This window comes from Pseudonaja textilis, chromosome 3 (genome assembly GCF_049901715.1).
Source record: "Pseudonaja textilis isolate UNSWEBS1 chromosome 3, rPseTex1.2, whole genome shotgun sequence".
Taxonomy (NCBI): Eukaryota; Metazoa; Chordata; class Lepidosauria; order Squamata; family Elapidae; genus Pseudonaja; species Pseudonaja textilis.
Genome location: NC_141992.1, coordinates 23164264 through 23189794, shown reverse-complemented (window position 1 = coordinate 23189794; position 25531 = coordinate 23164264). Strand labels below are relative to the sequence as shown.

Sequence of the window (25531 nt, the reverse complement as noted above, 5' to 3'; positions counted from 1 at the left end):
ATATAAATGCAAATCTCTACTTAGTCATAAAATTCACTGAATGACCTTGGGCCAATGATTACCTCTCAATTAGATTTCTTATGCATCTTTAAACATATCTCTGATGTTTCAGAAACTGCACCTTTATAAAACCACTAGGGTATTATTCAATGTCATCCTAGGAGTATCTTGTACAAAGTAACTCATCCTTTTCTTAATTTAGCATAGAACACTGACCTTTTCTTTGCAATAATATATTCAATATAAACTGAGAAGTCTCAATGGGAAGCAATCTGGTTTTACTGGTTAGGAGTCAGCAGACAGAACTGTGATTCAGAGAACAACGTCCCTATGCTTGGCTGTTACTTATTCTGCATCTTTGGATAACACAGTTCTGCTGTCTGTACTTTTCATCTGTTTGGCTTTGAGCAATATTCCTCCCTATGCAATCATAAAAGATTGCAATACAATTTTACCATTATTGCCTATTTTTGTCAGACACAATTAACACGTGCACTTCAAAATATTGGTACTCTGGAGAGTTGTTTTAATGTAGGCAAATATATTAGTCACTTTGTATAGTAATTTGCCACATACGCACACCTGATGTAAGCAATTTTCTAGTTATGAATTGTCTGTTTTGATTTTCAGTGTCTGGAATCCATAGAAAAGTCGTGACAATGTTGACTCTTTGCTGATACAAGTTAGAGCAAGCAAATCATTTACCACCATATGTAGAATATGGTTTTGAGTACAGCTTTGCAATAACTGATTGTTTGGCCTTTTGTCCTCATCTATTACAGCACTGTCTAGATTTTTTTTTTCTTGCTCATTAGTTCATTAGCTTCATGGAGATCTGTAAAATCCTGGTCAACAGAATTATGCAACTGATGAGATGTAATAAATATCACAATTTTGCATTGTTTTGTTAAGTTGTAAAGCTGAGTGATAGTAAAGACAATGCCCCCAGGTTCCAACACATGCCAGTCCCAATTACCAGGTATTATATAATGAATGCCATTTATCTGACTTTTTCTATCTCTGTAGTCAGTTCGGTTTGGCTGAAATATCTGGCCATGTAAAATAAGGAAAATATTTTCCAATAAAATGAAAGGATACTTTTTTAAAGCTACAAAAAAAACTTTTCAAAACAGTAAATCTATACTGTCAATATTATTTCCTGTTCAATATATACTAAATTCAAATATGTGCTTAGTTCTTTCAAACTGTGCTATATAAAATACAGTTTCTTCTTTGCCAATTATATTCACAAACGATAAAATAAAATTTAAAAAATTCTATGATGATGATTAATCCAAATTAAATCTGCAAAGAATGTTCTCACAATAGCTTTTCAGCTTAAAATTTGAAAGATTCAAAATTATGAATTAAATTCCTCTATCCAAGATTGTCTTTTTGTTGTTGCTGCCGCCACTGGCTTAGTCCCTCTTTTGCCCACTCTTGGTTCATTCTTATTTATTTTCTTTTGAAATGTTTTTCTGCCTCTTCCACATTTTACCTCCACCACCCCCTCCAGTAAACATTTCCTCTGAAATTCTACCTTTACTCTGATTTGGCTTGAAGTGAATTGGTAAAAGAAAATGTCCAAAAGTAACGTTTTCCTTTGCTTCTAGTTTGAGAATGAAGAAGTATAGATTATTAAACATGCATGTAGGTCAGCAAAGCGGGGAAGGAAGACACCAGTCCTTAAAAAAAAAGATCTTTACAAGAAAGTGACCATAAGTAGTGTACCCATAAGCCTGCAAATGGAGCTGCAAACTTAAAAAGGAGGGCTGAGGTTCATTTCCCTCTCAATCAAAATGAATATAAAAAACAGCATTTCTCAGAAGGATTTGAGAAATCAAGCACCACTCCCTCGTGTTTGTCTTCTACAACCACATTCATCATTTTAAATGCTCCCTCTTGGAAGGAAGTTGCACCCAATAATGAAAAAGTAAGAGGGAACATTTGTTTTGTAATTGTTTATACAAGAATCTCCCACCACTGTAAGAATCCTTTATTTGTTCCTCAATTATTATTTTTATAATGCTTTTGATTCAAGAGTAGGACTGGCCATTCTTTTTTGTGGAGATGATTCAGCCACTGAGTGGGAGAACTTCCTCAGATTAATCCTTCAACTAACATGACATGTTTACATATAATGTCTTCCTGCCTAACTTCCCGCTGAGTGTAATAAAAACAAAGATAGAAAACTCCCATTAAGAATAGAGGTGTTAGGCCTACAGGAAGATCTCTGTCTCTTTATTTTTATTTTATTTTATTTATTTATTTCTGTCAATTGCTTCCAAGATAATAGGTATAAGTAAAAACATAGTTATGAATACATGGTTACATATAAGAAAAATAAAAAAAATAAAGGAAACAATAGGACAGGGACAGTAGGCACGTTGGTGCGCTTATGCACGCCCCCCTACAGACCTCTTAGGAATGGGGTGAGGTGAATAGTAGACAGTCTAAGGTTAAAGTTTTTTGGGGTTTGGGGAAGAAACCACAGAGTCAGGTAGAGTATTCTAGACATTGACCACTCTGTCGCTGAAGTCGTATTTCCTGCAATCAAATTTGGTGCAGTTAACCTTGAGTTTATATCTATTGTTTGCTCTTGTGTTGTTATGGTTGAAGCTGAAGTATTTATTGACAGGTAGGACATTGAAATTTATGATTTTATATACTATACTTAGATCGGACCGAAGGCGGTGTAGTTGTAGATTTTCTAGGTCTAGAATTTTGAGTCTGGTGGCATAAGGTATTCTGCAACGAATAGAGGAGTGGAGAACTCTTCTTGTGAAATATTTCTAAACTTTCTCAACTGTGTTAATATCAGATATATAATGTGGGTTCCAGACTGATGAGCTCTATTCGAGTATTGGTCTAGCAAATGTTTTGTATGCTCTAGTTATTAGTGTAATATTACCAGAGAAAAAGCTATGTAAGATTAGGTTAACAACTCTTAACACCTTTTTTGGCTATGTAGTTAGAGTGGGCTCTAGCACTTAGGTCATTAGAGATGAGTACTCTAAGATCCTTGACAGAGTTTGGATCATCAACAAGGTCTTGACTATTCAGCCTGTATTTTATTTTTTGATTTTTTTTTGCCAATATGTAGAATACACACACACACACACATATACACAATACATGTATATACAACAATGCAGACTTAATATCTTGTTACCTCAACACTGACATTTCCACACAATAGTCATATTCACCATGAAAAAAATAAGCTCTGAGGAAAATGTATATGGATACCTACATTTGGTAATGGAAAAATGTTTAGACCATCTATTCTATGGAAAACTATTAGCTGATATTTGCCCAACAGAACACTTTCAAGACTGGTCCTGACCAGTCATAGCCAGTATAGAGTGAGTGGCAAATTTTGTTTTATATGCAAACAACAAAGAGGTAGACATTTTGTCTTTGTATATAATAATGGAATACAAAGATAAACACAGGAGCTATGACTCAAAGTGTGCATATTATACTACTTGCTAGAAACACCTTAAATCACCTGCATCTTCTCCTGGGGCTTGTGCAGTTGCACTTGCCAACTGACATACACCTTGGGAAAAGTTCAAGGTGTTCCTGACAGGCACTGTCCATGTACCCATATATGTGAAGGCTCATATTTTATATTTCAAATCTGGATCTTCACACACATAATGCAGAGGTGGTCTCATAAACATACAGATATATAGAAAATATTGGATTATGAAATGTTGATAATATGACCTATTCATTTCTTCTGCACAGAATATGACTGCTTACTTACAGAATACCAAGTTTCTAATGTTGGTGGGTCATTAGCAATATAAAATCTAGGATTCTACAGTAATTTAGATACAACTGGAAAGAGATGATTTAGCATGCATATGGATGAGCATGCAGCATCTGCTGGAAATATCTCATAGTGGCTAGATCACATGGACTCAGGAACCATCATATTCTTTAAGAAGTTTTCTCTATGTGCTACATGAAGACATACATTCTAAATCACCTTTTACTTTTCAAATCCATGCATTTTACTTTACACATTTGTAACAAATTCATCTGGAGTTGCAGCCATTTGGATATTTTTATATTCCTTTTAGTCTCATGCCTGCTAAGAAAATAATCTTATAGTGCAAATAGTGTAACACTTTAAGGTGGTATTTTAAAGTAGAGAAAAATTGCAAACATCTATTAGAGTGAGACAGTGGAACAACGATGGAAAGCAGAGTTGAGAAATCTGTGAGATGATACAAGACAAGACAAACCCTTCCTTATTAGTAGGATGAAGTCACAAAATCAGATGCAGAAAAATAAAAATAAATACTGCTTAAAGCAACAGTTTATGCAAGAGTTGATCCAAATGTCTATTTTAAAATACTAAATTCAAAGGTCTATCAAAACAGAAAAAAAGACTAGATTGAACCAATGAGGCCTATGATTCACTTTCCAGCCTTCAGCTGCTAATTAGCAATAGACAATGTGGTGTACTAATTATTTATTTTATGTATGTATTATATGCCTCCCATCTTCCCGAGAGGTGGAAAACTGACGTTCTTGTCCTCAACTAGGCAAGAAAGCTGCTGGATGATTTTGGCCCAGGCTTGCTTTCTTGGCCTTAGATTGGGAAGTCGAAAAACATCCTGTTATTAAGCAAAGGCCAACTACTTCCAAAAATGTTGCCAAGGAAACTGCACAGACCTGTCCCTGAAGTAACCATGAGTTAAGATTGACTTGAAAGAACTAAATAAATAATTTTATTTTCATGATTTATACCCTGCCTTTCTGTTTCGGTGATCACTGAAGGCAACAAAATTCTGAACAGGAATAAATAAATAAATAAAATTACAGATTAAAAGTAGCATAAAATAAATATCAATAATGTCCAACACAAAGTACAATCTTTATAACCAGGCACTTATTAGAATAAAATGGCTTTACACACAGGAACTGTTTAGTTCCTTGAAAAAAGTGTAGAATTGAATTGTAATAAGAAATACACGGATGATAATTTTTGAAAAAAACAAAATTTGGAAGTTATTTTAATTATTAGTTAATTATTTCTTAATTATAATTAATCATAGTTAATGCATTAATATTAATATTGTTAACATAATTATAATATAATAATATATAATTCTACTAATTATAATTAATAATTATTTAATTATTGGTTTAAATAAAAGATAATTGTCCTTCAAACAATTTCCAGTGATAGATTTGCAATTTGCTTGCTATGGGGATCTAAACATTGCTCATGTTTCATTGATCAAGAGAGTTTTGCAGGTATTTGAAATAAGCCTGTAAAACCTACTCAATGGAGACAAAAGTGGAAAGAGTATATACATTATGTGTCTTTGATGTACAGAACATCACAGTAGGACAGATGAAGGATCACAGTTCTTTAAGAGCAAAATATGAAAAGTGATCATGTGGTGAAGAAAAAGAAACAAGTAGTATATCACTGTTGTTTGAAAGAATGCTTCAATAATTCCCTTGCTAACAACTTAGCTTTTTATCATCAACATCTTGCACTGAACATAGTTATATGCACCAAAAGAACAGAGTAACAAAAGTAATCACATCTTGATCTGGGTCCTTCTGGACACTAGAAGCGAATAACTGCAGCAGCCTTGATACAGCACCCCTCGGGTCCGTTACTACCCTCAGATGAAGGGGATCCACAACTTTCTAAGACCATCTGTTCTATTCTGTAAAGATTCTCAATCATGATTGTTCCAAAGGTGCTTTTCAGGAAGCAACTGGACTTTCTTGTTTTTTGTTTTTCTTGTTTGAACACCTTTTGCTTCTCATCCATGATATTCAGATGAGATGAGAAGCGAAACGTCTTCAAAAAGCAACAAGGAAGTCCAGTTGCTTCCTGAAAAAGCATGGCACAACCATGACCTGTATGACTGAGAATCTCTACAGACTTTTAGCTATACAATTTTGGATGAACACCCTTTGAATAGTGTGGGAGTAGGAATGGATTTCCAGAGGGGAAAAAAATTGCAGAGTACAGTAACCAGAAGCACCACTCAGGTGACCCTGAGGACACAGATAAATCTCCAAGTGCTTCAAGGACCCTCTAAAAGGATGAAAATTACCAGCTGTCTGCAAGGAATATAAATCCTTCCATTCTCCACTATTCTGTCAGAATTGAAGAAGCTTCTTGGATGAGAAGTGAAACGTTTTCAAAAGAAAAAACAAGAAAGTCCAATTGCCTTCTGCAAAAGCACCTTTGGGACATCTGTTCCATTGTTAAACTCCTATTATTCTCCAAATATTTGCAATGTTTAATTTACTTGTCTTTCCTTTTATTCTGAATTCATTGGTTTAATATTTTATTTGAAGATAAATCCCTATAGTCTGAATAGTAAAAAACCACGAACCATCAGAAACGGTGCTGCATTTGCAGTCCCTTAAATTCCCAGAAAATATTAAACTAAATTTGGATTTCTTAATACAGGGCCACTGTACCTGATCTACAAAAATCCAGGCAAAAACTAGTTGACAGCAAAGTGACACACACACACACACCCAAACAAAATCTCAATTTCTGGTGGTGCTACCTAATAGATATTCAGGTTTTTTACATCCTGGATATGTTGATCCTAGTATTTACAATGTTAGGAAAAGGGCCACCTATTTTACTATATCTCACCTAGCCTTTCCTCTGCCTAACAGCATTCAAGAGAACTAAATTCTTATGCCTGCTTTTAATAAGTATAGTAATAGCAATAGCACTTAGACTTATATACCACTTTATAGTGCTTTACAGCCCTCTCTAAGCAGTTTACAGAGTCAGCATATTGCCCCCAACAATCTGGGTCCTCATTTTACCACTTTGAAAGGATGGAAGACTAGCAATGCTGGCACTTTTCTTGGCAGCTTACTATAGGCCTGCATGCTACTTTAACTATATAATATGTGGCTATCTTCATATTACTTCTTAAAGATAAAGATGCCCATTTGTAGCCTAGATGCTCAAACTTTCTCTTCCACCACTTTCTTTATGTCCTTGTCTCTTAAGGTTTAAATAGATCTTTAAAAACCCTTTAAAATCAATGCATGGATAGTTGTGATGTTTATTTCAAAAGAAGTGGCTGAGGAGAAGTAAAATTAATATTATTCTGGCTACCTATAATGATCACAAACTGGATTGGGGTCCTGAGCATCTATCTTTAAGGAAAAGCTAAACAAAAGAAGACAAAAAGGTCAATGACATGTTGTACAATTAATGTTAAAGTGATTTAACATTAAGAGCCATGCAAGATACAGCTGGGCATCTATGCGAATCAGGAATAAATATCCAATCAGAGTGCTGTAGGCAGCAAAGGAAGAGAAGCCTGCTTGTCCTTTTAACCTCCTTTTCTGGATCAACTCTCTCCCCTCTCCTCACCACCCTCCAGCAAAAAGGCTGAATTATCAAATCTCTGATGATGTATGCAGCAGGAGTAGGAGCAATAGGTCAGCAATACAAGGTCAAAGTACATAACTAATATAAAATTTGTCAAAGATAAAAGTGGAGTAAGTGGTACACTACAGCCAATAAATAGACCATCACAAAGAAGGAACAAAAGCCTGGCAGGGTGGATATGGATAGCTATCTTGGCTCTTTTTAAAAAATCAAGCTTTATTTGGAGAATAATCAAGTTGCTGTAGGAAATAGGCTTAGAAGATTGGGAACCTGGAGTCGGAGGAACAAAAAGCTCAACGCTGATGATTGCAGGCCTGCTGCTGAAAGAACAAGGGCAAAGAGCTAAAAGAAGCATGAAACATACGACTGTTCAAAATCTAAACCTTTACTGTCAAAATCAAATTTTAGTGAAATAGATTGGATGAAGCTCTTGGGTAGCTGTGACTTAGGCCTCTTTTTTTTTTTTTCATTGAATGCTCTTATTCTACAAGGGTTGTCTCAAAGCAGTTTGGTTTTCATGGCAGAATTCAAATGCCTCCCTTTTCTACACTTACGGACAAAAATGAAATGTAATACCCTGGGAATTTGCCCTTCCCAGTCACAAGTATAACATTAATGGAAGTTGTGCAACTGCATTACTAGATCCTTGCATAATTTTCAATCATTTCAACAGAGAAACTTCCTGGTGGTTTGAGCAGATCTGTCTTCCAGTCAAATCCTTTAATTGTGCCCAACACCCGCTTCCTTTTATTTCACACTAAGGACATCTTCCATTATCTTTTCTTATCCATATCGTGATTTACTTCCTCTTCCAAATTTCTCCCACAATGGAAACCTTTGAGGTGAATTGTGTTGAGAAAGAGTGAACAGTTCACCGTCATCTTAAGTTTGGTGATTAACAGTAGACATGAATCTGGATCCCTCTTACTTACCAAAATGTCAGGCTTGATGCAAGATGCAGAAGCTGAAATATAAAACATTGGTAGGGCAACAGTTTGGGAGTGGTATCTTTTTTTAGCATATGTGAAATTATATGTGCATTATATGGCAAGTATAATACATACATTTTCAACCTCAGTACTAAAGCATGGGTCTGAATAAAGAAGCCGGCTTTTTGCACTGATCTTACCTGTCCTATAACCTGTGTTGTTGAGGTATACTGCAAATGTGCGAATTTCATGCTGGGCTTGCCAGGATGGAGATGAACAGTTTTCATTGTTGGTGTAAGTGTTGTGATTGTGGACATATTTCCCTGTAAGAATAGAAGAGCGGGATGGACAGCACATGGGTGTCGTCACAAATGCATTGATGAAGTGAGCACCTCCTTGTTCCATAATCCTCCTGGTTTTATTCATCACTTGCATTGAACCTAAGGAAAGAAAAACAATATCATGTAGAAAAAGACAAGTTTTATCAGTTGCAGAAGTTTCATCCTAAGTATCAAGTCGAAGGAGCCAATCATGATAAAGTCATTTAAGCAAGGGAAAATTGGTGACACATCTGTTATTCATCCCTGCAAAAGTATACATTTAGTAAAAGCTTTGATGTTTTAAACTCTTTGAAGGTTTAACAAACAAACCCAAACAATCCAATATTAATATTCAAGCTAACACTATGCTACAGAAATAGCACAACAGCCATATCAGATTGTTCCAAATTGTCAGCAAGTTAAGCTTTAAGCTTTAAATCTAAAGAAGCATATCAGACACAAAGAAGAAAACTAAAGAAACAAAGTAAAACAATTGAGCAGGACAATCTCAACAGAAAGGGCTATTCTGTTTCCTGAAATGTGACTTGATAGATAAGATTCATTATCAAGTCACTGTCATCTGCTAGTGACTATATAAATAAATCTTCTCTAAGATGATCTGTCTCTAATCTGGTCCTTCAAATATTCACTTCCTGATAAAGCAAGTAGAAATGTTTGCTCATTCAAGCACATGCAAGGAAAATGCCCCTCAGATTTTTCCATTCAACAAAGGTCAACTGTTGGGCAAGAGGAAATTTCATGTCTATCCGCATTTCCAGCTCTTACTATAGTGTACAAAATACATACTATAGCCAAAAAAATGATACAATTCAAACCCATGCTTCTACCTTAATTAGGTACCATCGAGTTCATGGGAATGACCATATATCAAACTCTTAAATTATAAACTAAAAATAATTGTCTATAAAATGTTCACCATTGACTATTTACAGATACTTCTTGCTATGGTTTCTAGGTCACGAGTGTTTGTTCTGCTTCAAATTTTATTTTGTCCTTCTAAAGATCTTCACAAATGCATATGGTCAATTATTAGAGTTTCTATCTTCAGTATGGTGTACAAATTACTAGTAAAAGGAAGACTTCATTTCCAAAAGATACATTTGCAATCACAGTGAAGGATTATTTCTCAACTGGTTGTTCCTCTTCAGATATTTTGCATAAAATATCCAGACCGAAAAGGAATTCATTCACATGCACATTTTGAATTTCATTTGCCTAAGCTCTTTTTTCCCCCCAAACTCAAAATAGACTAAAAGATGAAAGTTATAAGCTTGGGATCTCTCAGCAGACTCAGACATTGAAAACAGACAACAGTTGTAAACCAATATATCCTGGGTATAAGATGCGTCCCACCTGCTCTACACAATTATTGCCAAACTGGAAATTGGAAGGGTGGTCATTAGTTATAACGGTAGGACCCAGAAAAGTTCATGTGAACAATTTGCAATGGAAGAAAGATCTGAACAGATTTTCCTGTTCTTCTTATTAGATACTATGTTATTAACTTATTTACTATGCTTTCTTGGGAAAATAGTACTTACAATCAAATTAATCATACAATAGAAAGTAATTTCTGAAATGAAAATATATTAAGTCCATGTTATTCTTTTATTGATTTGTTGTGTTTAGATACTGCCAGATTCAATACAAATTATTCCCAGTGTTTTATAGCATAAAAACATAGTAAAAGTGTTCATGTACTTATACACATATTTACTGTTATACCATCCTCTTTTGATATTTTAGGTGAAACTTTATAATTAATTAAACTATTAAAAGGTAGATCTCATAATCTTATCTGCTTTGCCTCCTTCCTATTTAAATAACCCAGGTTTTATCAATATTTTGTCATTTTGTTATTAAAAGATAATTTTAATAACTTTTTAAATGACAAAGGCATTTTATTGAAATAATAGCACGTATTATGGCTCCCCTTGGGAACACTAACTTCATTTAATAAAATCACTGTAATGACAAGGTCCTATAGATCAACAGTCTTTAGCACTGAAATCTATAATCTCTTTCTAGTTTAAGAGCTAATCCAGAGGGGCAGATTAGTGAAAGGTAAACATTCCCTTTTGTTACAATATGGCCTTAAATATTTTTAAACAATGGCAACTCATCCAACAAAAACTTCCTTCCTTTATCCTGTCTCCCAAGACAAATGATCCAAGAGGAAATAAAATCTCCCAAACAGTTGATTCATTCCTTTTGTAGAACGTCATTACTTATCTGTTAATTGGGTACTAAACTAAGCAAACTATTTGTCTCTGAAAGAGAAAAAGTATTCCAGACAGTCTAACGGTTATGTTGCAATATTTAGTAGCAATGTTGTATTTAAACACATTTATGTTTGTATGTCATGCAAAAAGGGCATCGCATAAGATTAATGGCATTTAATTGACTCAGACATTCTAAATATGCTAGGATCTTCTCAAATATTTATTCAGGCATGGGACTCTGTACACGATTAAAAACTGCTTCAGGCCTCTGTAATCACATCAAATCAGTTGTGTTTGAGATCTGAGCAAATTTTTACTCAATTGTAATGTATTTGGTTTCTTAACCTTAAATAACCTCATCATTTCTTGTGCCCCCAACTTCCTGGTCTTTCAAGAAGAAAGTTTGCTTGATCCCTTTCAGCTTCCCATCATAGGAATCTGTGAATTTCTTTGTGTATGACTACAAAAAATGCATACAACATATGGATGAGTATGCAGATGCATCCAATTAATTTTATTTTCCTTTTGCAGAGTAGAGAGCTAGGCAAGAGTTGTTTTTTTTTCTTATTTCACAAAAGTGTTGGAAACTTGGGGTAGAGAAGGAGTTCAATTTTCTTTTTTTCATTATTTTGAAGTTGGTCCAAATGGAAATTTCAAGGTTGTCCTCAAAATGTTTTTAATGCATTGGAATGGAAGCAGTGCCAATATGCAAAGACTCATGCCTGGCTCTCTTGGTTTCCTATTATACTAGGTAATATGGAGATCTAGCTTTTTGTTCTGTAAATTGGAAGAAGAAATAATGTTCTATAAAGAGGTTAATGCTTTACGTACATGAAAAGTTTCTCCATCAATGTTATTTTCAAACATACACACATATATTTGAAACTTGTTTATGTATACATATACACATATTCTCACCCAATCCTACAATGCAAATTCTGCATAAAGAGAAAACATGGTACATATGTCTGTTATACAAATCTGCATAATTTATTATTACATTGCAGATCTCAAATAAAGATAAGAGCTATACAGTGAAATCTCTATCTACTGCAAATTCTGCAAACTCCTATAGAGCCCCATCTGACTACTTTAGGATCTTAGGAGGCATTTGCCATATATTCTTGCAGTCTTAATAGCAAGAAACTTGGCTTAGAAGGAAAGCAAAAGAGATATAGAGCAGCCTGTAAAGTGGTCACCCTTCTGCCCATTTTGTTTTTCACCACTTTTAGCCTGAACACTCTAACAGAAATAAAGTTAATGTTAAACTTGGATTGGTTTAATTGTAATCCAGTTCCAGCTGTTATAGTTTGTAGTAATCACAAATTACATAAAAGGAAAACTTTCACTATGAAAGATATATTTTGCAATTTGGCAATTAATTGTAGAAACACTCTATTTCTCTAGACAAACATAATAGGACCTTATCAAATTTCTGAACCAGCATAGTCTGAAAATGTCTGGATTTGGTTTGAGACACAGAAAATTAGCATGAGATCACTAAGAGGCTCACATAGCCTCCAGGATATAAAATTATCAGATTTTCTCAGTCCCACTTTTCACAGTGTAATATGAGCATATTTAATTGGTATGATTTCTAGCTTATGGAAAGCATTTCATACATTACAAAAAGAAAAAAAAAGAAAACCTTTGTGCAAGTACAGATTTAATGGATATGTGACACATTACAACCTATAATATTAATTACTGACATCCATAGAGCTGCATTTTTCACCAGGTTGCATTTTATTAGCAGAAACCACATCATTAACACTACCTCTTGAAGACTCTGAATTGAATGAATTAATTCTGGAGAACAGAAACTAACAGATGACTTTAAAGTTTTATTATATTCAGTGCTTTGTAATGTGTGTGTGTGTGTGTGTGTGTGTGTATGTATGTGTGTATATATATATATTTGTTTTCTTAAGTTTGCACGGGTATTTATATGTATGGTATTCAGCTTTGTTTGGGTATTTTCCCATGTCATTATAGTTGTGCTTTTAAAGTTGTAGCAACGTTTCGGCAGAATCTCATCTGCCATCATCAGGCTTCTGTATTGTGTTCGTCTATGAGTCAGGCTTTCACAGTTGTTCCTGTTTTAAATTTGGTGCTAGCCTACTGCTGTACCAGAATGGTTTTTTCTTCATCCTGATTGGTTGGGAGTCTTGCTCTGTATTTATTGATCTTGAAGTTTGCTATGTTCTGCTTGATTGGTGTTTCTAATATCTTCTGTCTGTTTTGTAGCTTTTTTTGTCTTGATTGGCTGGCAACATTGTGTTTCCTGTATTGGAGGCTTTTAGTGCGGCTTGGCTTCGAGTAAACGGACGGCTATCATTTATTAGGAAGCTAGGTTTCATCTGGGTGCCTGGTTGGGGTGTGTTTGAGCTGGAGGTATCAGGGGGAATCTGTTTCTGCCCAGGTGTTTGCCTGGCTTGTGGAGATTTTTTTGTTTGTGAGTGCAGGCTTCCAAATGATTGACAGTCTTGTGGAATCATCTCTTCTATTCATGCTGTTGGGTCTTTTTTCAATCTCTATGACTTCTCTGATAATTCTGTAGCTGGGGTTTTCTATAGTGGCTAGGGTTTTGGTGCCATTGAAGTCGATGCTATGACCTGTGGCTTTCATGTGTTGGACTAGCGAGGAACTGTGTTCCAGCTTTTTGACTACATTTTTGTGTTCATCCAGGCGGGTACTTATTCTATTGGTCTGTCCAATGTATGTGGCAGGGCATGATGCACAGGGGACTTCATATATGCCTTGGTTTTCCAGGTCAATTTTATCTTTGGGGTTTCTAAGGATGGCTGCTATTTTTCTGTCTGTTTTGAAGGCAGTCTTGATGTGATGCCTGTGTAGTATCTTAATGATTTTGTCTGTAATACCTCTTATGTAGGGCAGGACAGCTGTTCCATAGGTCTGTTCATCTTCAAGGTCTCCATTATGTCTCAATGTGTTTTTGTGGATCAGGGCAGTGATTTTGCTTTTGTAGAAGCTGTTAGCTGTCAGTACTTTAGTCAGGGTGCATAGTTCAGTCTTTATGTGTGTCTTGCCTGCCAGGCATTTGGTTCTGGCAATTAGTGTTTTGGCCACGGAGTTTATCTGTGCTGGGTGGTGGTGGGATTGGATGCTGAGGTAGCGTTTGGTGTGTGTTTTCTTCTGGTATGTGGTGTGTCCTAGTGTGCCATCTTTTTTTTTTTGGTAGATTAGTACATCTAGGAATGGTAGTTGTTTGTTTGTTTCTGTTTCCATGGTGAATTTGATTTTGGGGTGTGTGCTGTTTAGGTGTGTTAGGAAATTGTTTAGGTTTTCTTTTCCATGGGGCCAAATAACAAATGTGTCATCGATGTATCTTAACCATAGTTTGGGTTTGTGGGTGACATTGGCTAGAGCTCTGGATTCTAATTCTTCCATGAACAGGTTTGCAATGACGGGTGACAGTGGTGATCCCATAGGGGCTCCTTCAGTTTGCTTCTATCTTTGTCCTTTGTATATGAAATATGTGTTGGTTAAGCAGTGTTCTGCTAGTTCGATGAAGTGTTTGGGTGGGTGGTATTCATTTTTGATGATTTCGCGAGTTTCTTTTATTGGGACTTGAGTGAATAGTGAAACCACATCGAAACTTACAAGCAGATCTTTTTGTTCCATGTGTAGATCTTTGATCATTTCCAAAAGGGGGTATGAGTTTTGTACATGTGAAGCTGCTGCTTCAGCATGGGGCTGTAGCTGCTTTGCTAGGTATTTGGCTAGGTTTGTAGGCTAAGTTTTGCTCCTCTGGAACTGACTATGGGTCTGAGGGGTATGCCTTCTTTGTATATTTTGGGGTGGCCGTATAGTTTGGGGCATCTGGAAGATTTTTTTCTTGGGATGATCGTCTGTTGGATCTCTTTGCTCATGTTGCTGGTTATGATTTTCTTCTTGGTTATTTTTTCCAGATATGTGGTTGGGTCCATGTTTATGGGTTTGTATGTGGAGTCTTGGAGTAGGTCTGTCAATTTTGTTTCATAGTCTTTTCTATCCATTACTACTATGGCATTACCTTTATCTGCTGGAAGTATGATTATGCTGCTGTCGTTCCTTAGAGCTTGCAGGGCTTTTAGTTCCTCTTTGTGAAAGTTGCTTTTGGGTGATTTGCTTGTGCGTAGGATGTTAGTGACTTGGTGTCTTATTCTATCAGCTTCATCTGTATTTAATTTAGTTAGGCTGGATTCCACTCCACATATGACGGATTCTGTGGGGATTTTTTTGGGTGCTATAGCATAATTGAATCCTTTGGTTAGGACATCTGTTTCTGTTTTGGTGAGTTCTCTGTTGGAAACATTGTATACTAATTGTTTCAGGTGTTGTTGTGAGTTGTTGGGGGCTTTCTTGTCATGTTCTAATTTCTTTAGTTTGTTCAGGAGTTTGTCATTTTTGTAAGTGGTTTCAGTTTCAGCTCTCCAAGTTGTAAGTTGTTTTATCTTGTCCCAAAGTAGAGGGTGGATTTTGTTGGTCAATTCCAGGTGTAGGGTTAGGAGATCTTGTTTAACTGATCGAGTTGGAATCTCTTTCTGTGGAGCTCGTTCCTGAGTAGAGCCATTTCAGTTCTTTTCAGGATATGTTTACTAGCTGCTGTGCTGTGATGCAATGTTAATTTGAAGTAGGTTGGTGTTGCATTGTTGTCTCTGCAGCTGTGTAAGAATTTGAGGTCACATAGTATTCCTGCTCTTTTAACTTCCAGCTTCTCGTAGGTTTTGGTCTAGCTGTTTATTTCCTCCCCGTAGAGGTCTGATATTTGTTTTCTTAAGTTTTCGCGGGTACTTACATGTATGGTATTCAGCTTTGTTCGGGTATTTTCCCACGTCATTATAGTTGTGCTTTTAAAGTTGTAGCAATGTTTCGGCAGAATCTCATCTGCTATCATCAGGCTTCTGCATTGTGTTCGTCTGATATATATATATATTACTGAGATTTGGGTTTATGATTTGGAGTTACTAATCCAGTCTGCAGTGTACTTCCTTACTCATTTATACGTATTTTCCTATTAGTAATACAGTGCCAGTCTCTGGTGCCCAGAAGAATGCTCAACCAGAAATGACACTGACTTTGAAAATATTATATTGGAGAGGCGAGTAAATATCCAAAACTGCCTGTGCTTTGTTTTACCTCTTTTCTCTCATGCTACCTAAAGTTGGTTAATTTGCTTTGCTGAATGCCATGATAAGATTTACTGGTAGTTAAACTGTGATTGTACATAAAACTACATGATTGCTACATATTTTCCACCTACATATCTTGGGTGAACATATCTTGGAAAAAATGTATTTGGTTATTTACATGGAGACTGTTTGCCTTTAGAGTAAAAGTCAAGATATCACCTCCTATCCCAATTTTTTCTCCTTACTCTTCAACCTCTTCAAACCTCTTTTGTAGAGCAATACAAAAAATTTTCATCTTTCATTTTTCATCACTTTTTTCATCTTTTTTCAGATATAATTAAAAAAAAATGTATCACTGAGTTCAGAAGAGCTGGGGAATTAAACAGAACATGTAATCCTCAACTAATAACAGTTCATTTAGTGATCGTTCAAAGTTATAATGGCACTGAAAAATTTGACTTATGGCTGTTTTTCAGTTATGACCTTTGCAGCATCCCCAGGATCATGTGATCAAAGTTCAGATGCTTGTCAACTGTTTCCTATTTATGACCATTGCTGTGTCCCAAGGTCATGTGATCTCCTTTTGCAAACTTCTGACAAGCAAAGTCTATGTGGATGCCAGATTCACTTAACAAATAGATTACTAACATCAAATGTACTGATTCACTTAAAAATTGTGGCAAGAAAAGTCGTAAAATGGGGCAAAACTCACTTAAAAAATGTCTCACTTTACAACAGAAATGTTGGGTTCAATTGTGGTTGTAAGAGGACTAACTGTAGTTAAAAACATTAAATACAAGTGTGCACTGTTATTGTTGAAAAGTAGGTATTCTTTGTACCATTATTTGCTTTTTAACTTTATTTGTTAAGTATTTAACTGCAAGATACTACCTGTAGTGAACTGATCTACTGATACATTTTATTGATATTTTAACTTTATAGAAATCAATGAATTACAATGTTATATCTGCAACCTTGAAGAATGTATCCTCAGAAGTAAGTTCCACTAAGTTCAATAATTTCTTAGCATTACCCAACATATTGTTTAAAAGCCTGGGGTTTCAACTAAAACAACAGATTACTTATTCTGCCTTTCCATGTAATAGTTCTCTGATCAATATTCTTCTCAATTCCACCCCTGCAGCAAAATCCCAAAATGAACACTTTCAGAACTATTAGTTTACTTCCATTGGAAAGAGATCCAAACTGCAGTAGGAACTTGCATCCATCAAAACGTATATATCCATTCAGACAAATGAAATTAGACACAATAGCTTAAAGCCAATTTAAGTACAATTCTTATTCTGAAGCACTATATGATCTCACAGATGGCTTTGTCAAATGCATTTCATCCAGCAGATCTTAATTTGTTTGGGCACATGAGCCATTGTGCTTGAAATCAGAAGAAGTACAACAGATTATTAGAGAAAGGAACTATACTGCTCAGAGAACTTTGCCAATTGCATCAGAGACAAGCAGGCAGGCATAAAACAGATCATGATAAATTTTTAAGGACCACCCACTGAATTTTAGTCACCAGAGACTATGAGATAATGTGCAAAGCTTTTTGGAATATGCATTATTAAAACAGGTCTGTCTAGCTCTGAGACACATAAGATTCTTACCCAAAAATGCTTCATTAAACTAAAAATTTCCTTCCTTGATGCAGTAGTTGTGTTCTATGATTTAAGAAATTAAAAGGAAATGCAAATAATATTTATGATTTTAAATCATGTTAAAAAAGGAACATCAGCAAAATTAAGAAGCTCTCCATGAATAACTATGACTCTACTTGTAGTATTAATGTAAATATTTTGAATTTCTATTGCACAAAAAGAAATAGTTTTATTGTAATGCTCCTTAGGACAGCTCACAATGAATAATACTATGTTTTTTTTTAAAAAAATGAGGCTATTAAACACATGAGAGAAATAACCATTTTTAAGCTATTCGCATTTCAAAGTCCAGAACTGTCAGTTTTAAAATGTTGTATAGTATAAACATTTTGAGTAACTTATACAGCATCCGTTTTACTCTTTATAGAATTAAACATGAATGCAATGAATTTAAAAGGACGTTCACTTGGAAATTGGAGGTATATTAATATTAGAATTATTTGGGGGGTGGTTTCTGGGTTCTGTAGAGACTTTCAGAAGCTACATGCAATTTTGGGGCCAAGATTTGGCACCTCCAAATTGGTGGCAATGCTGGGTGGTTGGCAATGCTAGGTGGCTCCAAATGGAGCACTCTGGGACTCTTACAGAATCTTAGCAATTTGTTGGCTGGGGAATTCTGAATTCTATACATTTTAACATTTGCCAAGGTTGACAAATACTGATACAGACCACTGCTTGCCCATCTCTGATCTAGACAAATCTATGTACCACCAGAAACTAGTTAAAGTAAATTTCAGGACCAGTGAAAAGTATGCCATTTTTATCAATTAGAACCATACAATCCCTTTAATTCTTACCAAGTTCTACATCCTGGTCATCAGTAAGAACAAGAATGATATTTGGGCGGATATTCCGCCGGTCCCTTTGAAATCTTCCCTTTAGACGCTGATTTAACAGGAAGGCTGAACTGTCATCCAGCAAGGATAAGAGAGTCATTATGAATAATCCAATGGCAATATTACGGTGTGCCATATTGTTCTGATTTTGCATGCTCTTTGACCAAAGTTGAGGGGGTATTTTCTGGTTCTTCCTCAAACACTGATCTAAGAAGGAACAAAAAAAAAATTAATGTAAAAATTATGCAAGAAAACTATAGACATATTTTACAAACCATTAATTTTAAATACATTTTTTTTAAAATATTCTCCTTTAAATGAGAAATCTTGACTATGCAGTCTTTCCAATTCAATTCTAAAACATTATTTTAAGTACAGCAAGATATTCAAATAGCACTTATCTGCAGCTCTATAAAAAGCTGCATTTTTGTGCAGCTGTTCTCCTTAATTACCCTATGATCCCGAGAAAAGATGTGGCTACTTTAAATGGGTGCAAAACAGTTGCTACATCTGCAGCACTGCATACTTTGTGGCATCTTTCTGAAGCTGAGTATTCCACAAGGATTGTGAAAGCACATTATATGGCAATCATAGCAAGTAGCAGAAGACATGCATGCCTATAAAATCTGAATGAACATATACAAATTAGCCATCAACAACTTTCATTTATAATATATTTCCAATAAATCCCTTCAGATTCAACTTATTATTTACAACAGTTGGAGCAGGCAGGCAGGCAGGCAAGTAGGCAAGCAAGCAAGCAAATTGACTTTGAGTCATCGTTAACTCTATTAGCTGCCTGGAGAAGTCCTTGCCATCTTCTTCGCAAGATTTTCAGAAGTGGTTTGCTCTGCCATTTTCTTCCTAGGGCTAAGAAAGGACTGGCCCAAGGTCAATAAAGTGACTGTGCTTAAGGCAAGACTAGGACTCAAGGTCTCTTGTTTCTGGTTTAGTTCCTACACCAAACTGTCTTTCTTTTCATAATTTACCTTAACTATAAAACAAAACAAAATGAAAACCCATAAATAGAATTAGCATTGGTATTAAGATCAGAATAGGACACTCCATTTATTTAGTTATCAAATAGAGAAACTACTTGTTGAGTGGGGTTTATAGGTAAAAGTAAAGAAGTGTTAAGTCAATCTTTCTGTTTTTCCCCCTTAACACTTTTTATTATACTAAGACAATATGCAGAAACTAACTGAATTAACATTTTAGTGTAAGGTAGCAATAAGCTTAAATTAATTCTACAAAGGTAATGGAATTGCTAATTTTCCTCAAAAATGTAATTGTAGTAATTCTCTAAAACAATGAAAAAAAATGCATGCTTACTGATACTATAATTGAATTTCTTTCCATGTGTTTGACAAATGCAGGATTAATTTAGAAGAGTGCTATAATTAATTCTGAACTTTCTAAACTTTTTGGCTGTGTGGGTAGATATTCAGTGTTATGTCAACAACATTGGGTCATTATTTTAAGTCAGTGATTTTTTTTTTTTTAAAAAGAGAAAAACAAGCAAGTTGCTGAACTTGTTTTAAAAAGGAAAAACAGACACCCGTTCTTTAAACAAATCATAAGCTGTCATACTTTATTTACTTGACATAATTTTATTTACTTGACATAAATCAACAGTCAACATCTTTTCTTGTCCAGAATTTAGGAAACTGTCATAATCTTATTTGGTTATTCACTGAATTCAGTATACCCAAGAAATATAATTTGCAGAAGTGCACAGCTCAAAGTTCTCTAAGCACCTTTTAATATTTTATTAAAAATAATCTTCACTAGTAAAGCACTGGATTATAAATTTATAGTAATTTTTATAAACCCAGAATTCATGTCATATTATGCAACTTTATAACAACCATGTTGATCAAACTTCTGTATTACCAATTTCATTTGACCCATGGCATCTTATAATTATTAAAGTATCCACAGTACATATAACACTACAAACAATTAAACATTTACAATAAATATAAAACTTTAGAATGTTCATTCTTAACTACATACCCTTTTAAAACAATACACCAAAACACCCATTCTAGCACTTTACTGTCTCAAAACAATAATCCTATTATAACCCCATGATTGTTATTCCATATCCCACAGATCATGAATACAAGAGAGCAACAGTATTAAAGCTTTGAAGGACTTCTGGAATAATTCAGCTTTTAATATTATCTGGAAGGCTGTCACAGTCAGTTATAATCTAATATCCAAAGAAGGCTATTACAATTTGGTGTTGCAACTTAAAAGCACTCCCTCCCTCCCTCACCACACTTTTCTCATAAAAGTGTGGATTTTTCCCAGTAGTTTATTTCACAATAAATATATCTATACATATTGTGCCAAAATTTATTTTGCTCAGATAAACCTTAACTTAAAAAGTTCTTAAGCTGTGGCAAACTACTAGCCTGAAAAAAAGGATCAAGTTTTGGCTACTAATAAAGACAGAAAAAAACCAAGAGAACCTGCACCTATATTAGCTGAGCATTGGTATAAGAAAAATAATCCTCAAATGCATTTACTAGAGTCATCAAACTGGATGACACCATTGACGCTAGCAAGAATCCAAGTTAAACTTTGATAGACAGCTGTCCACCTCTCCTTGAGAATATCTTCCAAACCCACTACATTTTTCAGTAATTAGTTCCATTGTTAAACTGTTTTTATCTTATGAAATCACTGCTAGCATTTTGCCAACTCTTATTCCTGTAACTTAATATTTATTATTATATATCCTAGGATGATAAAAAAATGATATAGCCTTTTGTTCAATTTTGTTTTCAGATATATCAAGGCAACCTTCCAAGAATCTCTCTTTTCTTTCACCAATACTTAAATTGGAAGTCACAGATCTTTTCTGAATCTGATTTTGACCGGACCCTTATAAACGTGTAAGGCCTGAAACTGACAAAATCCTCAAGATGCCATCTGACCGCTAACAAAAATAATCAGGAACTATACTTCTGTTGATGTATGTAAACACTGTATTGGTCAACTTTTGTTAAAGCATTATTTTTCAATCTGTTCAGGTCCTAGTTGTCAGGTAATCCACCTCAAATTTAACTAGGTTGCTAATTAGAATGTCATTACATAATTTGGCAAATGCTTTGCAGAAATTGCAGTAATTTATGCTTACTGAAATCATAAGTAAGGAAGTTTGCTGGATTTTCTTTCCTGGACTTTAGAATGACAATAATAATTTGTTCTTCACATCTGATTCTTTTGTTCTCTAGGATTTCACAAAGTCAAAACAGTATATCATCAAAATCCTTCAGTACTCTGGGATGAAATTCATTCAAAATTCAACTCATTCAGACAGATATTCCCTGGCCATGAATCTTAAATTTAATCCTGCTCTTCACAATGGCCTAATTAAATTTATATCCCCCTGTCGGAAAAGACAAAGCAAAATAGGATTTGAGGAGTTCTATCTTCTCTTGCTATTGTTAAGTGTTAATATTTGCAATTTTAATTATACACTTGCTGTACTGATTCTTTTTTCTTTGAATATATCTGAAGAAGCCCTATTTTTTTAATCTTAAAATGTTTCATCAGCCTCTGTTCATTCTGACCTTTAGCTGCTCAAATCTCCTTTTTGTAATTAAGAAGAGTCTTTTTCTTGCTGATATCTCTCTACCTCCTACAGAGGTTTTGTTTGTTTGCTTCCCTGATTCTTATGTTTTTCATAAGTTTTTGCACAGCTACAGTTTTTGTATCGTTTCTTTCTTTTTCCTCCTTGCCATTCTGCTTTTGGTATCTTTTTCAGGAATTACCACATAGCTTTAGCTCTATTTTTAGTTACTTCTGTCATGGAATCATTTCTCTGGTTTTATTTATTTAAAAAAGAACACTTAACACTCAAAAATATATGTTCCATTATATTTATCTTTAGTTTTCCTGAACTTTACATAATCCAGGATTATGAAAGTAATTGTTTTCTAAACATCAGCCTCACAGAGTTCTCTTTAGTAAAAATTATTGCAACAGATGGAATTCTTTGTATATCATAGAAGAGGCTTTTGGGTTTTATTTTGAACACCTTTCCTGTAAATCAGTGCAGGCAAATCTCTTAATTGATATCAAGAATATTTGCTTCTGGTTGTAGATGTAACTCTTTCGTATCTCTAACAAATGTGAGAACTACAGGTAATCCTCAACTTACAACCATTTGTTTAGTGACCGAGGTTACAAAAGTGACCTAAGACTGTTTTTCATGCTTATCACTTATTGTAGCATCCCTACAGTCATGTGATCCAAATTTGAATGCTTGGCAATTGGTTCATATTTATGACGGTTGCAATGTCCCAGGGTTATGTGATCACTTTCTATGACCTGACAAGCAAAGTCAATGGGGAAAACCAGATTCACTTAAAAACATTTTCCTAATTTAAAACGGCAGTGATCCATCTAACAACTGTGGCAAGAAAAGTCAAAACATGGAGCAAAACTCTATTAACAACTGTCTCGCTTAGTTACAGAAGTTTGGCAGTCAATTGTGATCGTAAGTCAAGGACTATCTGTAACTCTTACAGTTCCTTGCTTTGCAAGACAAGCTGATAGCTTTCTTTGAATCTTTTGCTGGTAACTGGATTGAAGAGGTCATTTAATTGACTTGCATATTATGAAGAAATGGGATGAAGAATTTTGTATCTGTCACCTAAGAGGAGGTGTTGAGATTAGAGAATCACTTATACCTGAGGCGAGTTGTTTGAGGATTTCTTTTCTTAATACCGTTATCTTTTTTCATAGTTTTTCTTCTAATCTGTATTATCTTTCATTGTTTTATTCAAAACTTTAAATAAACATAATTGAAAAAAGATATGCTGATAATCAACAGTTCTTGATCCAGAGTTGATAGTTATACAAGCACATACCTTCAAAGCTATCATGTCCCTTATAAAGAGTATGTTAATTTGTAGAAAGGACAGGAAAGAAAAAAAGTTACTGGTTTGAACTAGCATAAGAGCCACAGAAAATACACTTTTAATTTGGTAGTGGTCAATCATCTATTTATTTGGATTCATTTACTGAGCTATCCCCATAAGACATTTCTCAAGTCCTAACCAAGGAGATCAGTTTAACAGTGTAAAGCTAAGGGCCGAGATTTACTGCTGAGTCCTTGTTGTTGTGGAAGACTAAAGTTTTTGGCAGCCCACTTCAATAGAAAGCAAATTTTTCCTTGAGTTTCTTTTGACATGAATTACGGGAAATGAATAAGATAAAGTTACAGAAAATGGAATGCTTTTACGTCAATTTCTCTCTCAGCTAGTAAATGTGGGATTTCCCCCCCATTAATGGCATCTGTGTGAACTGGTGAGGAAGCTGTTCCGTTAGCTAGTAAGAGAAGAATCTACAGGTGGCTAGCATATGAATCACTCTTAGGCTCTAAGCATACCACCATATTGGCATTTTCCCCCAATGTTTCTGTTATGTCTACTTTATCAACTGTGTTCCATATTGGATAGTCTCAAATCAAGGTTTTCTGATCTTGTGCTTTTCTTTTAAAGGAGAAAATTGTTATTCTCTGTGTTTGAAAAGGCAATAAGCTAGTTTACATCTCACACTGGCAGGGTTCATATACCGTACTAAACCAGATTAATAAAAACAGTATAAAATACAACTGGACATACACACATTATATCCATAAAATAAATAATATTGGCTGATCCATTTAGTATACTAAGATAATAGTTAGGTTTCCATAACTTTCTGAATCACAAACTCTCTAACTTTTGATTTGTTTAACATGTTATGCTAATCTATATTATACAGAAGCTCCTTAGTAAGTAAATCAGCTTGATGGGCATTTTATAGGAAGTTCTAATCTGACCAGGATGATTAGGGGACTGGAAACTAAAACATATGAAGAATGGTTACAAGAACTGGGCATGGCTAGTCTAGAGAAGGACCAAGGGAGACATGATAGCAGTGTTCCAATATTTGAGGGGCTGCCACAGAGAGGAGGGGGTCAAGCTATTTTCTAAAACACCTGTAGGGCAGACAAAGAATAATGGATGGAAGCTGAACAAGCAGAGATTTAACTTGGAAATAAGGAGAAACTTTCTGACAGTGAGAACAATCAACCAATGGAACAGCTTGCCCTCGGAAGTTGTAGGAGCATCATCATTTGAGACTTTCAAAAAGAGATTGGACTGCCATTTGTCAGAAATGGTATAGGGTCTCCTGCTTGGGCAGAGGGTTGGCCTAGATGACCTACAAGGTCCCTTCCAACTCTGATTATCTGTTATCTGTTATCTGATTGGAAGACCAATTGTCCCTTCCAAAGGCAGCAATTATAAAGCAGTAGTATAAACTTCAGGCATCCTATGAAGAATTAAATAAATGTTCAGACTGAATTGCTTTCTTTGTTTTTATATAGGTTGAATACAAAAATCTCAGTCTCTTTTCCTCAGATTTAAAACATTGCTTCTTGTCCTTTTCTGAGGATATAAAATAAGTTCTTCTTGGGTAGCCATTTAAATATTTGCTCCCAGTCTATTACCTACTGTTATACTGATAGCTGTCTTCTGCATTATTTTTCTTTTAGAATTGAATATCAAGTAGTATTTATCAGCTCCATATATTACTTGCTATCAGTGGTGGTATTCAAATTTTTTTACTATCAGTTCTGTTGGCATGGTGTGGCTTGGTGGGTGTGGCTTGGTGGGCATGGTAGGGGAAGGATACTGTAAAATCCCCATTTCCTCCCCATCCCACTAACCTACTTTCCAGTTCCATTCTCCTGTGTGCAGGGCAACAAAAGAAGACCCAGACAATCAGCTGGGACTCGGGAGGCAGAGAATAGAAGGGGGTGGGGCCAGTCAGAAGTGGTATTTGCCGGTTTTCCGAACTACTCAAAATTTCCGCTACAGGTTCTCCAGAATGTGTCAGAACTGGCTGAATCCCACCTCTGCTTGCTATTGATTCCAGGGCTATGAAATGTATAAAATGAATTAAGTTTTTAAAAGTGTT

The 25531-nt window shown here is 35.1% G+C and overlaps 1 protein-coding gene across 9 annotated transcripts in view; it reads right to left on the bottom strand.

Moving 5' to 3' along the window:
• Positions 1-25531, bottom strand: part of SULF2 (sulfatase 2) — a 265704-nt gene that overhangs the window by 71459 nt on the left and 168714 nt on the right. For all 9 annotated transcript variants that reach the window (XM_087929026.1, XM_087929027.1, XM_087929023.1 and 6 more), the window contains 2 exons: positions 18509-18754; positions 8538-8777 (listed from right to left, as the gene is read on the bottom strand). In XM_087929026.1, the coding sequence (XP_087785152.1) occupies positions 8538-8777; positions 18509-18701 (433 nt within the window). In that variant the 5' untranslated portion in view covers positions 18702-18754. The remainder of the gene's footprint in view (positions 1-8537; positions 8778-18508; positions 18755-25531) is intronic.